Source organism: Cordyceps militaris, assembly GCF_000225605.1.
Source record: "Cordyceps militaris CM01 unplaced genomic scaffold CCM_S00002, whole genome shotgun sequence".
Lineage (NCBI taxonomy): Eukaryota > Fungi > Ascomycota > Sordariomycetes > Hypocreales > Cordycipitaceae > Cordyceps > Cordyceps militaris.
Window position 1 is genome coordinate 843766 of NW_006271970.1, and position 18480 is coordinate 862245.

Consider the following 18480-nt stretch of genomic DNA (forward strand, 5'->3'; position numbering starts at 1 on the left):
ATGCCACCAAGAGCCAAGCCCAGAGGCAAAAAAAAAGACAAAAGCCCTTACTATTGTTCTACCAATAGGACCAAATAACGGACTTCATCTTCAAATACCCGGCCGGGTGAACGCATCCCCCTTCGGCCAGTTCCCAAGCCCGGCAGGGTCGCCACCGATGCGAACAAAGACACCGACAGCAGGGATACCGCCGTCCAGAGCAAAGAATTGATACCAGCCTGGGGGTGCAATATACTTGCCAGGAGGCGCGGTGACAGTGCATGAGACTCCCGAGCACGACACTTTAGGGAACAGAGTGCGTGCACCCATGGAGTTGCCGTGCGTGCTGGAGACGGAGCCGAGGAGCGACACGGTGATTTCACCATTGGTAGCCTTGCCTCCCAGCTCAAAGCTTACATTTTGGCCGTAACCCCAATCGGTGTTCTTGATGGTGAATGTGGGACGAGGCTTGCCAGAGAGCAGGTACGGTGGGCTAAAGGTCTCGATGCGGTACTCCTGGGGGTTGACGCCGTCCTGGGGATCGGAGCCGGACACGAGCACACGCCCGTCCAAGAGTGTCAGTCCTTCCGAGTGGTACATTCGCGCGACGGTGGTGTTGGCCATGACCGTGATGCGGCGTCCGAGCGGCTTTCTCGGATCGTACAGGAGCGCATTGAGGTTCGGGCCGATACCGAGACCGAAACCGGCAACACCGTGATGCGCGCCGTTGAGAATGATATACGTACCATCCGGCAGAGGCGCCATGCAGCTCATGACCCGGGGAGAGGGCATACGCTCAAGCTCCCACTTGGGACTCTTGGCGTCTGGGTAGATGCTAACACAGTTGTCCAGAGCATTTCCCGGTCCGTTGGTCGAGCCGCCGCATATAAGAACACCAAGTGGATCTGTATACGGAGCGTGCTGGGGGAGAAGAACAGCAGTGCCCTCGAGAGGGTAGTTGCGGCCGCCCTTCGGATCGTTGACAGCGCCGGGGATCATGGGTAGCGTCTTGACAGTGGCAAAGGTCTTCTCGTCCAGAATGCGCGCCTCGTTCCAGTAAGCAACAAAGATGCCACCAGAAGGCAGAACAGCAGCGTAGGGGTACAGGTTGTTTGGGTCGGTCCGCGCCAGCCAGTCCATGCGCAGCGGCTTCGTGCCCGTGTAGGGGAGAATTTCCAACGTCGGTACGGCCGCGCTGTTGGAGCCGACCTGTCCACCGATGACGAGGATGGAACCGTTGGCCATGTTGATGGCTGTGGGATACCAGCGGCCGTCTTGCAGCGTGAGGATGCTTGCGTCCTCCTCCCAGTCATTCTTGCCGTGGGTTCCGGCTTTCCCATCGGGGGCGTACAAGCGGACGCCAAAGGTCGACTCACCGGACCAGCCGCCAATATTGATTTGGCGGCCGGCCTTGTCAGGAAGCGTGAGGCCGGCGGCGCAAAAGACGTCCGTCTTGACGTGCATGGTCCGCCAAGCCTTGTCCCAAGTATCAATCTCGGACAGATCCAACTCGTACGCGCCGGTGGAGTTGGGCGGGCCGGTGCCGAATTTCTCCAGAAAAGTCACCTTGCCGTTGATGGCTTGAGACGTGATGAGGGGGATGTTGGTGCCGCCAATGAGGAAATCGTAGGAGCCGGCCGCGGGGCTTCCCGCTGCCGGAAAGTTCCATGAATAGAATGGCGTTCCTTTCCAGAAATAGGTGGAAAGGCGTGAGCCACCGCCGCACAGCGCGGACGAGTTTCCGACGCACGGAACGCCGCAATCCTTCTCGTCCTTCTTGGTTGACTTGTTGACAATGATGTTCTGGGGGTCCCCGCAGTAGCATTCCTGGCCATACTCAAGCCCTGCCGCCATGTACCCAAAACCAGCGCACCTGTCCAGGCACATCTTGGGAGTCATGACGTCCGGGAAGAAGTTTTGCCAGAAGAAAGTCCTGGTCTGGTTGACATTGTCTTCGTAGCAGCCTTGGTACTTCCAACTACCTACCTCTTGGAGGGTGACAGGCTGTCCGGTGGCCATCTTTGCCAAAGTGATTGCTGCAGCCGCTATGTTGGGAAGAGCTGCCCTCCAAGATGGGACTCTCGTCCTTAAAAAATTGACCTGGATACACCGCTGACGCTATGGTTGTCGCAGATATTCTGGGTGTGGGTACCATGTAATGCTCCCATGCAACTGAGAATACGCTTTGATCCCCGGTTGTGGACTCAGTCTGGAATATGAGACGCAGCTGTGGTGATCTATGCCCGAAAGAGAGTCACAGTAAATATGTAAGTAATGGAAAATCTCAAGAAATAGTAGGACTGTTACTCGACGGCACGAGTCGGGGCTACCTGAGGATATATATAAGCCGGATCGTCCTGCCAGTTCAGTTGACAACGGTGACGGAGCAGCCATTGAAATCGCCGTTTTTCCTTGAATTCCGGTACACGGAGAGGCGGTTGCCACCTCCCCTGCAGTGACACAGGAGCAATGGGCTCGGGGCATGCTACACTCATATTCTAGCGGGCTTGATTGGGACACTTGTCGGTCGTGTTACTGCTGCCACATGTAGTGGCGGGTGTCAGCGCAGGTAAGCCACGTCAGAGGTGCGCTCTAGTTTATCACTGCAATGTGCCAATACGAGCTCCTCTCACCTGTTTTTCAAGCAAGTGCGAGGTCCTTATCATTGGTAATACTCATGGATAGTGTCGGTCAGGACGACGGGAGAACAGGCCTCTACCGCACAATGCTGTGTGAAAGACTGGGTCAAGTCCAGAACAAGTGCGCAGCTGCATGTCTCGTATAATACTGGATCAATGTCTTTCAGCACAACCTTCAGATGAAAGAGATCCTTCGATATCTCATGTGCTTGAGCACTTGGGTGCTCCCAGAATCCTGCAGATACGTGTTTCAACGTGGGCCGTGTGTTACTTTTTTGCTGCCCAGGTACCAGAGACTCCCGAACATGTGTACCATAACCAGCATGGAAAGCTATGCAATGGGTAGTTGGAGCTCGCAGGTAGCAAAAGAAACTCCGGGTGGCTAACTTCCAAGTTCAGAGCCGTGGTGTCATTTTTACAGTCCGACATGACGTCCATCTCTTCATTTTAGCATAGGGCGTGGCTCTCGCTCCTGCGCATTGGGTCCTGCGTTGACCTCTCTCGCCATGTCTTTATTATTAAAGTGAATGACATCACTAACTGCAATTTTAATGGGCGATTGTAAATCGCGGACCGGCCGAGACTGGCTACACAGAAGAGAATCTTGTTTTCAAGTATTACATCAGACAGTTCTCGTCCGCGCCAGTGTGGTTCGTCAATCGGCGCGCCGACAGAGACGAAACCAAATGCCGGCGTTTTACTTCGGTCAACGAGATCTTGCAGATTCGGCGTAAAATTAACAACGCGTATAACAATGCGACATGAAACCAGGGGCAAAAATAAACTTGTCCGCTCTTCAGTATTCGTACATACACATATACGCCCTTGTGCATGCTCACAACTCTATTATGGCGGTTAGTGTTGAGACTCGTATCGTGCGTACGGTAAAACGGTTGTCTGGGAAAGCAGTGTACGCTCGGCTACAAAGTCACGTTGAGAATTACAGCCATAATATATCGAAGAACCATGCACATGCGGCTGCCTTTACAGAAACTCTATCGATATCCTGGCTGTCGGAGATTCAACATCTCCGACAGCTACATACCCTGTAGACATCTACGCGCGGTCCTAATTATTCAGTAGCCGGAACTGAACGGCGGCTGTGAGGCATGTCCGTATACCACCGTTGTGGCGGCGGAAGGGGATGGAGTTGAATATCTATGGAGCCCAGATCACGTCGCGGTCGCTTGTAGATGGATGGGGCGGCCGACTCGTGTTGGATAGAGCGAGTACATCACGAGACGCCGTCAGAAGCAAGCACAATACAGATTAATCACAGCTAGCAGCAGTTTGAGCGAGAATGAAAGCAAAGTAGAATAAGGAAACCAAACAGTAATTTAGTTATATATTTTTTTATTTGTCATTTGTGGTCGGTACGGTTTGGTAACAAAATTGCGACGTAGCGCTCTACCACGCAACACGCGACAGGAACTAGCTAGGCCAGCCCTAGGCTCATGCAACAAGGCAATTATTGTAAAAGAATGGAACATGACTCCAAGGCATGACCCACAAGGCTCAATAAATGGAAATTCCTTCAAAGGATTGGCCAATTGGGCTGCCAAACTGATGCAGTAATGAGTCCTTTTGTACAGTGACTCATTGAGGAGCCTTTGGTAAGCGTTTGGAGGTGGCGTCTGTACCAATCCCAGTTAGGACAAGGCCCACGAGCAAACGAGGCAACCTTCAAATCATTAAATACTCGCCGCCAAGCCGACTGAACTGTTCATCGCATCTCGCATTCTACAGTTCATCTCATCATCGCTGTCTCGAGGCGCTCAATCAACACACTAGCACCGCTCACAGCATTCGACTCACGCCAGGCCCCCTTGGCTGCAGCAGAGATTTTCCAGCAAACGCCTGCACCACCAAACCTGCCCTCATCGCCACCGGTGAGGCAGTGTCCCATTGCGCTCCTCCAAGCTATGCTCGACGACCAGGGCAACCCACCACATACTCCATCACAAGAGTCATCTAGGGGGAAAAATCAACATGGCCGTCGCAGAGGTCAAAATGGCAGAGGCCCAAGACCAAAAAATGGCACTGCGGAGGGGAGCAGTGATGCTCCGGCCTTGAACGGCAACGGCGATTCATCAGCTGCTCCTACGCAACAAAACCCCGCTCGCGCGTCGAATCAACGATCACGCGGAAATCGAAACAGGCCTTCTAAACGCCAGACAGGTGTCTCGGGGCCGGCTTCAAACGCGCCACGTCCTACTGGTCGCCGCGCATTTGGGGGCCATCTCACGTCGGCCACGGATGATGGTAATGAACCTGCCAACACGGGCCCCTCTGCGCCGATTGGTCTCAGCGCAGAGGCCGCCGAGTTTGTGCCTGGACAGCCAGTGGTGTACCAAAGGTAAGCTCATCGTGCATCGATTGCATCTTCTACAAGAGTGTTGCTGACGCCACCGTAGCAAGGTGGCAAAACTTTCCCCATCACGCCCGAAACAGACTCGGCCAAAGTTGCCAAAGTCCACGGCAACCGACTTGGCTACGCGCATTCACGAAGACATAAGCAATTCCAACTATGAATGCGCAGTTTGCACAGACGAGGTCCTCCGTACCTCCCATATCTGGTCCTGCAGCCTCTGCTGGACGGTTGTCCATATGAAGTGCGCCAAGAAATGGCATAGCAACCAGATGAAGAAGGAGGAGCCTCGATCTGCGCAACCGCAAAACGAGAACTCTTGGCGCTGCCCGGCTTGCAACTCCAAGCTGTCGGATGATCCAGGCACCTATCATTGTTGGTGCGGCAAGGAAATCAGCCCAAAGCCCGCCAGCCAGTCGCTACCGCCCCATTCCTGTGGCCAAACATGCTCGAAACCGCGGCCAACATGCCCTCATCCTTGTCCGCTTCAATGTCATTCTGGTCCGTGTCCGCCCTGCAGCCTTGTGGGCCCAGAGCAATCGTGCTTCTGCGGCAAGAACTCGTCGAGAAAACTTTGCAGAGAAACAGACTACGAAAATGGCTGGAGCTGCCAAGACATTTGTGGCGATTTGCTGCCTTGTGGTGAGCATACTTGCGAAAAGCCTTGTCATAGTGGGCTTTGTGGCGAATGTCCAGTGCAAGTAGATGCCACGTGCTTCTGCGGCCGCGTTGCAAAGCAAATTCCTTGTTTCGAACGAGATGATCCCCAAGACTCATATTCAGTTTCGAAGGAGGAATGGTTTGAAGGCAGCTTTAATTGTCAAGCCACCTGTCAACGAAAGTACGACTGCGGACAGCACGAATGTTCCCAGGTCTGCCATGCCCAGGATGAAAGCCCAGCTCACTGTCCCTTTGCCCCAGATGTTGTCACTCGTTGTCCTTGCGGAAAGGCTTCTCTAAAAGAGCTTCCTGGATACCCGAGAAACAGCTGCGAGGATGTTATTCCGCACTGTGATAAGCCGTGTGAAAAGAAGCTTTCTTGCGGTCATCTCTGCAAGTCAACATGTCACGCCGGCGACTGTAGCAGTTGCGTAGTGGAGGTTGATATCAGCTGCCGTTGCGGCAGAACCAGCGAGTCGAGAATCTGCCATGAGCGCGACGAAAATCGACCGACATGTGCTAGAACATGCGGCGCCAACATGAGCTGTGGCCGTCACAAGTGTTTGGAAATCTGCTGTACAGGGGAGAAGAAGGGCACTGAACGACAGGCAGCGCGACGACGCAACAGAAATGCGGCTCCAGCAACAGCTGTGGAAGCTGAACATATATGCATCAGGACTTGTGGCCGCGCTCTCAAGTGCGGTAGCCACAATTGTCAGCAAATATGCCATCGAGGTGCTTGTGCGAGCTGCCCTGAAGCCATCTTCACAGAAATTAGCTGCGATTGCGGCCGCACAATCTTACAACCGCCACAGCCCTGCGGCACAGTTGCACCGGAGTGTCGCTATAATTGCTTACGTCGCCCAGAGTGTGGACATCCGCCAGTTGAGCACCATTGCCACCCTGAAGAAGCCGGATGCCCCAAGTGCCCCTTTCTTGTTGAAAAATGGTGCTCTTGCGGAAAGGAAAAGCTACATAGCCAGCCTTGCCACCTCCAAGAAGCAAGATGCGGCAAGCCTTGCGGAAAGAAGTTGAAGTGCGGTCTACACTTTTGTAAAAAGCTGTGCCATCGAACGGGAGACTGCGAGGATATTGCGCTGGAAGACGGCCGATGCGGTCAAGTATGCGGCAAGATAAAGATGTTCTGTGAGCACCGTTGCCAGAATGGTTGCCATGGCCAGAACCCATGCAATGAAACGGCAGCATGTTCTGGTAAGACAGAAATTGCATGCCCTTGCGGCATCCGCAAGCAGGAGGTCCGATGCCTTGCCAGCAGCACCAATCCTGAACCCGCGCGACCTGAGCTCAAATGTGACGATGAGTGCTTGCGACAGGAGCGCAATAGACGCCTTGCTGCGGCGCTCAACATCGACCCAGCGACGCACACCAACGACCATGTACCATACTCTGACGAGACCCTCGCCCTGTTCAAGGAGACGCCGACATGGTGCGAGACGCAGGAGCGTGAATTCCGCGTCTTCTCGCAAAGCCCGAGTGAAATCAGAATCCGCTACAAACCCATGCCCAGCAACCAGCGACGGTTCCTGCATGTCCTGGCCGAAGACTACGGTCTGGAAAGCCGCAGTGAGGACAGCGAGCCATTTCGCTACGTGCTGGTGCATAAAGGCCCCCGGTTTGTGTCTGCGCCCAGCAAGACCATTGCGCAGTGCGTCAAGATCCGCACCACGCAGGAAGCTGCCGCCGCCGCTGCTGTGAAGCCGCCGCTGGCGCTCAGCGAGACGGAGCCCCTCAACGCCTTTCTCCTCGCGTCGCCGCGCTTCGGCCTGACGACGGACGAGGTGGGCGTCGCGTTGGCGGCCGACCTCGCCGAGCAGCCCTCTTTGCACTTTCAGATTGAGTATAGGCCGTGCGACGAGGTGCTCCTGCGTGCCACGGTGCGGTACTCGTCGTTTCTGTCGGCCGCCGGCATCGAGACGGCCCTGCGCGCGCTCAAGAAGAGCGTCGCCGACCGCGTCCGCAAACACGACATGGCCGGCCACGTCTTCCTGTGCCACGTCGACGCGGCCGATTGCATCACCCGCCGCGAGGATCTTGGGCGCCAGGACGGCGTCGGCGGCTGGAGCGCCGTCGCGGGGCGCGCGGCGGCCAAGAAGGAAACGGCCACGACGGCGCCGGACGTGGCGGCGGCCAAGGGCTCGGGACGGCGTCTGCTGGGCCTGCGCAAGAAGAGAGTCGATCAGGGTCCTGAGCGGCCGTGGGCATCGCAGCTCGACGGCGACGTGGAGTGCTAGCTGGGTGCCTCTAGCTTTATTTTGTTCATTACATGGTTTTCTTCTACATGACGGGCATTGTTAATTTTTCGACGAAATGTCGTAGAGTAGTAGGCATTGCGATTACATGCTAGAGTTGGTTTTATACATTTATACATCATCATTCTACACATAGCTAGTTCCTTCTTCATTCCCAAGTACAACCCAGCCAGACGTTGTCGTTTGACCCTTCCAAGCAGCGATGGTCGCAAACAATTTTTTTTGATAATCCCACCCTCTCTCTCTGCTACCTACACATAACCCCCCCCCCTCCCGAAACTACCGACATGGCGATCCCTCGGCGCCAGAAAAAGACAGAAAAAATAACCTAGGGCGGCCGCAAGCCACCAACCTCATCATGAGATCAAAAAGGCACGGGCAGCCATGGCGAGATTTTTTTTTCCCCATCTGCCTCTTTCTTCCCACCAGATCACGAGATATATCCTCCCGACAATTACGACTCAGCCCCCGCCCCTTCCCCTCCCAGGTTGTTGCATTCCTGACATCAATGGCTGGCATCTTTTCTCTGTAAGCCGGATGCTACCCCCCGAACCCGCTGAGCATGCCATCCATCACCTGACCCCTCCTTCTCCAATAGCTTGCCCCAAACGACCCGGCGCTATTTGATGACAAAAAGCCGAGTTTCTTTTAAAAAAAAATCATCTTTCTTTCGTATTGTAGTCACATGGACGGCAGAAACCTCTTGACGACAATTATGTATATCCCACACCATTCTTTTCGGCAAGGCGACGGCGAGTCCTTCCCGTCGAGGGCCTTTGGCTGTGTATGCATGTCTTGGCCGTGAGTCGATGCCGGCTGGCCTTGTTTCTGGCCATGATGTAATCGTGCTGCGCGCGTGTTCCACTCGACATCGTCATGGCTGCAAGCCCTTACGATAGGCAAGAGTGCTTGGCATGGTATGGAGGGGCAGGACTTGGGCGCCTTACGGTAGCGCGGGTTGGAACTCCCTGCATATCATTCCCATCGCAACCTGCATTACGGGCTGCACGAATCCCGGAGGGCGATGCCACATCCGCTTCTACATGAGAGCTAGTGGAGTGCCCAGGGATTTGGTGTGTTCACCTCGGGGGGGGGGTCAGGAGAAGCAGTTTGTGCTAGTAATAATGTGCTTTCGTTCTATTTTGTGTGTCGCATCCTTGCCCGCTTCCCATTGTCGGGGGGCTGTCAAGGTTCAGGCTGTGCTTGATCGCGTGGTCCCCCTTAGACGGCTCACGGTATCTGTATCTATGCAACAGGGGGTATCAAGTCCATGTCCCGGCCAGACTGTGCAGGTCTAGCTCTCTCATCGGCGCCCTTCTCGTTGTCGCCGACTTCATTTGCTTCAATCAGATGACAACCATGCTTCACAGCCGTTGCTTCTCGAATTTATGCTCGCTTCTGACCTCATTTACAAACTCTTTGATCGCCTCAAAATACCCCTCTTCTAGGACACTTGAGTTGTGGTCACCGCCAGGTAGTGGCTTCCAGATCTTGCTCGGGGCGGTAGAAAGTTCATACAGTCGTTTCATATGGCTCGGCCTTCCAATACTTGTATTAGCAGATGCACAGTAAAATCAAATCAAGCACGAAGGAGGTGTAAGGTCAGAATGTTCAGAAAAATCAAAAAGTAAAATCAGAGCCGCACGGGTTCATATTTTGTGGGTGATTATAGTCATCATGATGTAGTGGTTGGAAAGGAGCATGGAAAAGGCACTTACGGGACGATTTCGTCTTGCAAGCCACTGATGAACAAGGTGGGCACCTTGTCTATGGAGGGAAGCACAGATTCGCTGGCCCAGACTTGATGGCAGAGAAGAGCCAAGTACTTGGCAGGCGGAATGACGGATGGAATAAGTTTGCGCATGGACAAGAATGTATTTTCAAGAATGAGGCCGGCAACATCGCCGCGACTCTGATTCTTGGCAGCGAGCTTGATGCCAACGGCTCCTCCAAGGCTTTGTCCAAAAATGAAAAAAAGGTGGTCTCGAGTCTCTGCTCGGTCGCGGAGGTAGTTGAGACCAGTCTGTGCGTCAATATTCAGGCCAGCTTCGTCTGCCTCGCCAGTCGATGTGCCATAGCCTCTGTATTCTAGCATGAATACGTTGCAACCAGTGCTATTAATGATCATGCGTGCAATAGGTAGTCGATGGCCAATATTGCCGGCATTGCCGTGCAACATGATCATTGTGCTTTGAGCATTTTTGTGACTGCGCGGAGCGCGGATATAAAATGCAGAGAGCTTTTCGCCATCATCTGTAGGAATGACTAGTTCTTCGAAGTCGTGGATACCAAACTGTGAAGGGCGAGGTACATCGGTTCGAGAATTGGCAGGCATATGTGACGGGTAGATTAAGGCCCTGTGGTAGCATTAGCAATGATACAACGATTAGGTCCGTGATATTGAGCGCTCCGTGACTTGAGCGACGTGAATCACGTGTACTGGCCGGACCTACTTTTGCTTAAAGTATAAAAGTGATGTCAGGATCGCAGCGATGCCCTGTGCACCGTCAGTCTCAATCATGATCCTAGGACGGCAGTATGCATAACGCATCGCCCAGAGTAACATACTGTAGAAGCAAGCGCCGGGAGCTTCATATATGAGGCGACAGAACTCAGCACCGAAGCAGTCTGCTCCAGGTAGCCCGCCAGTGTTGACGGTGAAGAGTTGGAATTGGACATATTTTCTTTGGATGGCATCGGTCTGGCTCTTCCGATCGAGCTGGTCGAGCAGCTGATGATTCGAAAATCTTGCAGGCACAGCCGATCTCGGCGGAAAATGACACACAGTCGGTGGCAGCAAGGGGTTGAATATTTCTTTTGGTGCCAATATATCTGATCTCGGGCGGTGACAGAAAGACAGCGGCAATCGGCAAGCAACCGGGAGGGTGGAAAAGGCGTGCGTGGGCGGAGACGAGTCTAAAATATCATGTTGGAAATATTTAGATGAAGTCGTCGCTAGTTACGCCAGGCACTGCAGAGATGGAACAGATGGCGGCCAGCCTGCAGGCAGCAAAATGTTGAAATGACGTTGGGCTTGAGAGGAGCTTGAAGCCTCTGCCTGGGGAGTGCGTGGGCCACGCGAGTGAGCGCTCTGATTGGCTAGGGGATATCGCTAGCTGGGGCTTCAAGCTCCCACTGGCAGGAGCGATTTGGAGGTGCAATTTCGGAACCGTGATGAGCAAGGCCACAGCACATGCGGGGGCGACGGTAGCGAATGATACTCGTACGAGAGACTTGTACGGAGTAATCATAACTGACGATCCCTATAGCTCAAATAAACTTGGCCGTCTGGGACACTCAATGATGGCTGAAACGGCACACAAACACGGGTTGAAAGGTCCAAGTGGCCCATGAATCGCAACGTCAACTCGCCACTTGTGCTGACTGCCCGGCATTTGCTGGCCGCGCACGTCATAGCAAGAAGATTATAGCCGTATATCAGAACGTTTCAAAGAAGAAAATCGATCGTCGTCATGCTTGAGACGTGGACAGACAGACCACGACCAGAAAGGAAGGTCTATCATGAGTTACATCCCTGATTGAGGCTTGCCGCCTGGCGGCTTGATACGTGAAGCATTCTGGTATGCATCTAGCCACGCATTTTATTCACGACGTGCCAAATAATTTCTCGCAAGCCTGGGCCAAGGCCAAACTGTGCTCTTTAATGGAGAGTCAGAGTCAATGTCTCAAGGCCACTTCTCAACCCGGAAGCTGGTTAACACCTAGCGTGAGATTGAAAGACATGGATACGACGCTGCTACATTAACAACCAACGAAGATCCCGTCGCAAGAAGAGGCAACATACTCAAACCCCGTAGTTTGAATACTGACTGTCTCGCTACCTTGCGCCAACAATACTACTTGCATGAACGCCCGTGGACGCTCGGGGGCGATGGCGACATGTGCGCCAGTCTCCGCAAAGTAGTGTTACTGATTACTTACATGCGAATATGGTATGTAGCGGGGGCCGAGGGGCAACGACCTCGCTCATGCCCGAGAGGATGCAATGTCGCGATTCCTTCTGGCTGGGCCTGGCTGGCGCCCCTTTCTCCTGGGACCTGCGTCGTGACGGGTGTTCCAGAAAGAATGGATAGTATTAACTAACTCGTTAGTTATCAGTGCTTTGCTTTGCTCGCACATCCCGGCGAGCTGGTACTGGCGGGCTGCCAGCGCATCCGCACACCATCACTCCGCCGAGGCAAAGGTTGGTATTGATGCGCCACATCGGTAAGCTGTCCTGAATTGGATATGGCAGACAATGCAAGCAGCAGGATGCACCGATAGAATAGGAAACTGGGGAGCATTCCGCGGCAGGATGGCACGGTCTCACCCTGAAGCCAAATATGGCATCGTTACTGGGAATAGCGTTGGTGTGTCGCGATCCTGAAACAGTGGGCTTATTGGCATTTTGGTGCCGAGAATAGCAACAGAACAGACTGAAGGAAGACTCGTAGTCGCAGGGTGTGAGAGGTAGCAGGTTGATGATATGAAGTAACTTGACGAAAAAAAAAAGGGAAAAGAAAGAATCAGACCGAGACTTGGCGACACATTTCGCTACGACATGCCTGTGCCGTCGAGATATCCGGCGGCGCAGTATTAGAGACACTGCACGTAATACACGATGGGGCAGAAGGGTACATACATGTTTCCGCGCGATGTCTGTAACTATGTACGTAGGTAGGTAGGTAGTTACAAGCACAGGCACACGCTCTGTCACACACCGAGTTGAGTTATGGGCAGTATTAGCCCGTCCGTCAGTTTGCGCCTGGTGGCGTAGGTCGAGCGGCCTGGCACACTGTGGCACATATGCGGCGGCATTGTTTTTTCCCTTTTTTGCTTTTTCTTCCTTTGACGACCCCATTTCGCCAAAGCCGAGTCTAACATGAGCCTTTACTCTGCCGATCGTTCAAGCCAGGCACACAAAAGAACGCAACGCACAGGACGACAAGCAGTCAGCGCGACGGGTGGCATTGGGCTGCTGGGGCAGGTAGGTGATTCGAGGGGCGATGCACAGCTGAGGGATGAGGAGCAGCGACAAGATTACTCCAATTGTCGAGGTGTAGCCGAGAACGTCTTGGCGGCGAATAAGCTGAGTGATACATATGAGGGCGCGTAATTGATACCAGTAGCATCAGGGTACTATTATTAACTGCCTACCTTTGTAGGCACCCAAGGCGAAATAACTATGCTGAGGGGGAGTATACAAGGTACACGGCTTGTTTGTCGGACGCGCCACCTCTATCCGGGCATTGCTACCGCCGTGGCGACAGGTACAACGACGAATAGCATGTATATGAACGTAATACATAGAAGCCTGGACAGGTGGTGGGCTGTGGTCATGATGGGCGCGTAGGCAGATTTGGTTGGGCGGCTGGATATCAGCACTCAGTACTCCGTAGGTAGCCAGTTATGCGGACCGCCATGTGATGGGCGCGAAAATGGCAGGAAACACATGGTAGCAAGCCAAGAGGGGAAAGGTGAGGAATCAGAACTGACGGTTGGCGCGTGGTACAAGATGAATATGGCGTGTATAACATTGCCGTGTATTACGTTGTATTGATATGGCAGACAATGAATTAGCATCATCAAGATGAGCAAACAGGCTATTTTCAGGCACGAGATGTTGGAGGGGCCGAGAGATTAAGGGCACCCCTGCAGTGCAAGATGATGCAGCTCATGTGACCTGGGGGCCTTACGGTTCTTGGGTGATGGAGGAGAGGCTGGCCAATCATCGCGTCGTGCGCCGAAGAAGACACCCCGGCAACGAATTGGAGGGGCGTGCCCACAGCGTGCGTAGTGGGGGATGACGCTTTGGTAGCGCTTCAGGCCGCGAATCAAGTTGCTTGACAAATTACGAGTGGTATTAGTTACAAGGAGTTCAAGGGTTCTCCGGATAGTTTCAAGGCTTCGGTCGTGAGAGAATTTTTTTTTTGAAAATGAAGTGAATATATCAGACAAACTGCAGGCTTCGTAATTCGCTGTGGAGGCAACTGCGGCCACTGGCTCCAGCGCTGTGCTCCCCCAACGACACGCTAAGACGGCAGAAAACCCCGCTGTTGGGCGTCGCTGGACCACCTGTCAGGTCCTCATTGGGTTTTTTCCAGTGAGTAAATCAGCTCTGTTGCGCCGCAACAAAGCGATTGCCAATGAGGGACAGAGAGGAGGGGCTTTTTGTCTGCCTTTTTTTTCTGGCCTGCATCTGCTTCGGTTGCCTTGCTTTCGCCTGCTGGCGGGCTGCATCACAGATCCATCCAGGCCTTGCCAGCTGGCAGTACCCCAGATGGTTGTTGTGGGCGGCAAACGGTGAAAAAAAAAGCGAGAAAAAAAAATCAGCATAGGCTCTCGGATTTCTCTCGTCCAGCTCCCGTTTCCCACCCCCATCCTTTCCTTTCTTCTTCACAAGAAAACATCAACAAAGCATCCAATTTCTTCCTCCCATAACGCCAGCGCCTACGGAGATTCGTACTAACACACGATCCCGTTCTCTAAAGATAACACGGGTATCACCTCACCACTTTAGCTCGCGTCCCCTGGATTCACCCCCCTGTCGCGCCAGCATTTCTTTGCCATTGACCTTTCAAGGTACCTCTTGAAACGCCTGAACAGCCAGCACCAGCTCAGGTACCGGCTCAACGACAACGACCACTGCCTATCAGCAACAGCAACACCAAAGAAAATACCCGTCGCCCACCTGACCCTGCCGTTGCAACCTCGCCTTTGGCCGCCCCTCCATTCTCCCATCATTCCAATTCCGCACCTCGACGCTGTTTGCTGACTCCCCCTCCGAGTCGCATTCCTCTGCCCGCACACTAATTACAAGTCTGCTACGGCCATTTGCTGCCCCTCCCTTTCATCCAAACGCCTCTCTCATCTCTTTCTTGCCGACGCCTACGCCCTCCACCACCACCACCACCACCAGAACCACGGCCCTCTCTCGTCTCACCCTCCATCAAGGAGACAAAAAAGCCCCCAAACACGACGAGGCTCGATCAACCTTTCACGCCCGTGTCGAATCCTTTTGGCACCCCCAGACGCTCGCTCGCTCGCTCCATCCAACACGCACTCCAGACAACAAGCCCCATCTGCATTGCGCCCCAAGCACTTCTGAGACTCCTCCGTCAAAACCCCCACAGCCACTCACATCGCGACCCAACCCTCAATTCTCGCCTCCCGCCAATCATACCCGTCCCTCTACTCGCTGCCTATCATGGTATCCTTTTCGTGCGAGGTAAGGCATTCGTCGTCCGTTTTTTTCCTCTTTTCCGCCGCGCCTTGTTACCATGCGTCCCTTCTAGCCCACACCACCTTCCATCTATCCTGGCCCGGACCTGACATCACTTCCGGCACACCATACACCATCCCACACATTCAGCACCACCACCATTTAAGAACCTCCCTTTCTTGCCCGCTGATCCCCTGTCTTGGCCCACCTTGCCGGCTCTCAATATCTTTAATAGTCGCGTTTGCCCTTGATCCCTCCAAACCATCAAAACCCAAGTCATTTCCCCCGCGATTTAGCTCCTTGCCCCCCTCGTCTCCATCTTCCCTTTGCTTCAACTCAACAACATCCATACTCACAATTTCAACTACAGGAGTGCGGCGACGTTCTCACCAAGAAGAAACTCGACCCTCATCGCAACCGTTGCCGCGGCGCCACCTTTACCTGTATTGATTGCATGGTCCATTTCCCCGGCACCCAGTACCGCGCCCATACTGTAAGCTTCTCCCTGTCGCGGCTCATCTTGGAACCACCTATCTGCCTCGCCGTCGCATGATACTAAAACCTGCATGCAGTCTTGCATGACCGAAGCCCAGAAATATCAGGGTGCTTTATACAAAGAAAAGCCCCAAAAGAACAACAATACCCACGCGCAAGCCCACGCCGCATCCAAGCACGATAGCAACCCCCAGCCCGCCAAAAAGACCAAGATGATGGCCCATCAACCATACGTTCAAGACGTCCCCGACGACACCAGCTACGCCCCTTGGGCCGACTACGAGGGCCAGACTGAAGACGAACGGTCTCCCGTCGACCCTCTCCCCGAAGCACCAACCCCTCCTCCTGCCCACCGAGAGCAGCCGTTCAACGTCTTCGATTACCTCGTTTCCACTGGCCAGACCCCGAATGCCTCTCACGTTGACCTTGCCAAAGACATCCCGGCCGAAAGCGAGAGCACCACGCTTGTTCGATTCCGACACGACACTGATGGGTACCTTGACGATGATGAACCCTTCGTCCAGTACAGCACCGGGCCTGTTCCTACCGCCGCCTACGTCACACCCGGCCCCAAGACGGAGCGCCGTCGCAGCAAGGATGGTGACAAGAAGGATAAAAAGCGCAAGCGACTGCACATTGACGTTGCCGGTGATGAAGAGATGACTGACGCCCCTCCTGTGCTTCACTCCGGACTCACTGGCAATCTCAAGAGCTTGATGCGTTTTCCTCCTTCTCCTGACTACTCTGGTGACGCTGCCGAAGCTACTCCTGCCAGCCCCTTGAAGAAGAGCAAGCACACCAAGCACACCAAGAGCGGCCATGGCAACAGTATCTTGGACATGATCACTGGCGGCTCCAAAAAGTCCAAAAAGTCAAAGGACAAGAAACACCACCACCACCGCCGCTCCAAGAGCCCCAAGAGCCCCAAGAGGCTCGAGTTCAATAAGGACGCTGCCAAGTCAGAGATGGAGGGGCAGATGATTATCTTCAAGCCCCGCGCTGATATATTCCTAGGCTTTGTCAACAAAGGCCCTGAGAGTGATCGCGGCTGCAGCATGAACAAGGCCCTGAAGCGATACCACCGCGAGCGCAAGTCATTGGGCGCCACAGACTCTAAAGTCAAGGACGAGAAGGAACTCTGGCGATCCCTGCGTCTTCGCAAGAACGATCGCGGCGAGATCGTCGTCTTTGCTCTCGAAGATGATGAGTAATGCTGATTCTGCTGGCAGGATGGCTGTTGTTTCATAAACGTGGCGCTTCGGTGGCCGTGCCGCGAGGCATCATTTTGAGTTTCTTTTTTTGGCGTGTTTTGGCATTTGAGCCCGTCATTTTATCCGGGCTACATCATCATGTTCATGACATTTTTGCATCATACCTATCAACATTTACTGTATTCCACTTTTGTCTTCTTTTCTTCAGTCCAATAGACGGAGATGATACTGCTCCTCACTTGCTTTTGCAAGAGATGGATGCAGGTACTCTTGACGGTTCCAGCCCCCAATAGGTCATTGCCGAGTACGGGGAGTGATTCGCTGGACCTCATGTACAACAAGCACAGCTCTCCTCTGTGACGGGGATAAACAAAAAGCAGGCACATGGGTACCATGCCCAAGCCTAGAAAAACGAAAACACAATCATTTTTACACCAAGGATAGGAAATCGAAATCATTTCGGTTAGGTTTTGGGAAGAGGGAAACGGCTTGCGGCATGCAAGCAACGAAGAAAGAATACATTTGTCGTGCAAGAGGTCTTAATGACGGGATTTTAATGATGATACCATGGGAGGAACGAACTTCTTGTCTCTTCTTTTTTTCATTCTTCATTTTCACTATTCGTGTTTCATATTTTTATATTTCAACAGAAAGCGAAGACGCCCTTCGTTGAGATGACTACCATGGTTGGAGACGAAACGAAGCCATTTTCCAGTGTTTTTCTCCTTTTGATTTTCATTAGGTTTCATATTTCCTTGGGAGCTTTCTAGTATCGCGTCTCTTATTTTGGATAATATACATCTATGTTCTGCTCTTGTACTATTACACAATTGCTTCTCGTTTGTGGTTCGTTGGTATCATATGCGTGCTTTCTGGATGCCCTGTGCGGCGCGGAGATATGTTTCTTTGTTGCCGTCTTTGTACACCCGCCCGTCACCTTCCCTCTCTCTTTCAATCCTGTCATGTTAGAATACCCGCAACGGGAGAATGTGTTGCACGAGCGCGTCCCGCCTGCACAGAGGACATTCGGGTTTCTCGCGTACCCAGTCGCCAATGCACTCCCAGCAAAAGACGTGCCCACACGGGGTGGCGGACGGGTCCTTGAGTTCCTCGAGACAGAGGGTGCACTTGCGCTGCTGCGCGCCCTTGATGAAGCCCATGACCTGGGCGTCCTCGAGGTCGAAGCGGGCCGCGGCGCCGGCGGGCCGCGGGGGCGTGTGCGTCGTGGCGGCCAGGTCGACGCGGCTGGCCTGGGGTCCGCGGGTGCCGAGCTCGGACAGCAGCAAGTCGCTGTTGGCAGCGCCGTAGGCGTGCTCGTGGTCGAGGCTGACGTCGAGGCCGGGGGCAGCGTGAAAGGCGGCGCGCTCCCGCGCGGGAGGCGCGAGCGTCTCGGCAAGCGTGTCGCGGACGTGCAGGTAGCCCTGGACGGCGAGCTGGACGACGAGCAGCACGCCGAGGACCTCGTAGCCGGCGCGGTCGGGCGAGTCCGGGACGGCGCGGGTGAAGACGTAGCGCAGCGCGAGCACCCGCTTCGCGAGCTCGTAGTAGGTGCCGTTGAAGTAGAAGAGGGCCAGCGTGACGGCCTGCACGGGCGCCGCGCTCGTCAGGCTCGCCAGGTGCGTCGAGAGGTACGTCC

General features: G+C 54.0%; 5 protein-coding genes across 5 annotated transcripts in view; 2 read left to right on the plus strand and 3 right to left on the minus strand.

Annotated features, from left to right (window-relative positions):
• Positions 1-90: 90 nt before the first annotated feature.
• On the minus strand, positions 91-1998 carry CCM_02210 (copper radical oxidase; the record flags this gene model as incomplete). The annotated part of the gene is made up of 1 exon (XM_006667362.1): positions 91-1998. The coding sequence occupies one exon, from the start codon at positions 1996-1998 to the stop codon at positions 91-93; it is 1908 nt and encodes a 635-aa protein (XP_006667425.1).
• A 2609-nt stretch (positions 1999-4607) lies between these two features.
• On the plus strand, positions 4608-7898 carry CCM_02211 (NF-X1 finger transcription factor, putative; the record flags this gene model as incomplete). Its single annotated transcript, XM_006667363.1, has 3 exons — positions 4608-4622; positions 4793-4974; positions 5033-7898. The coding sequence occupies 3 exons, from the start codon at positions 4608-4610 to the stop codon at positions 7896-7898; spliced, it is 3063 nt and encodes a 1020-aa protein (XP_006667426.1).
• A 1382-nt stretch (positions 7899-9280) lies between these two features.
• Positions 9281-10595, minus strand: CCM_02212 (BEM46 family protein; the record flags this gene model as incomplete). Its single annotated transcript, XM_006667364.1, has 4 exons — positions 9281-9455; positions 9635-10273; positions 10370-10413; positions 10485-10595. 4 exons carry the CDS (start codon positions 10593-10595, stop codon positions 9281-9283), a joined length of 969 nt encoding a protein of 322 aa, XP_006667427.1.
• Positions 10596-15123: 4528 nt separating this feature from the next.
• On the plus strand, positions 15124-16844 carry CCM_02213 (Zinc finger domain-containing protein, C2H2, LYAR-type; the record flags this gene model as incomplete). Its single annotated transcript, XM_006667365.1, has 3 exons — positions 15124-15144; positions 15509-15631; positions 15711-16844. 3 exons carry the CDS (start codon positions 15124-15126, stop codon positions 16842-16844), a joined length of 1278 nt encoding a protein of 425 aa, XP_006667428.1.
• An 857-nt stretch (positions 16845-17701) lies between these two features.
• Positions 17702-18480, minus strand: part of CCM_02214 (peroxisome assembly protein 10) — a gene marked incomplete at both ends in the record, with an annotated part of 1578 nt that continues 799 nt past the window's right edge. Inside the window, 2 exons of the mRNA XM_006667366.1 lie at positions 17702-17788; positions 17888-18443. Of these exons, the coding sequence (XP_006667429.1) occupies positions 17702-17788; positions 17888-18443 (643 nt within the window). The remainder of the gene's footprint in view (positions 17789-17887; positions 18444-18480) is intronic.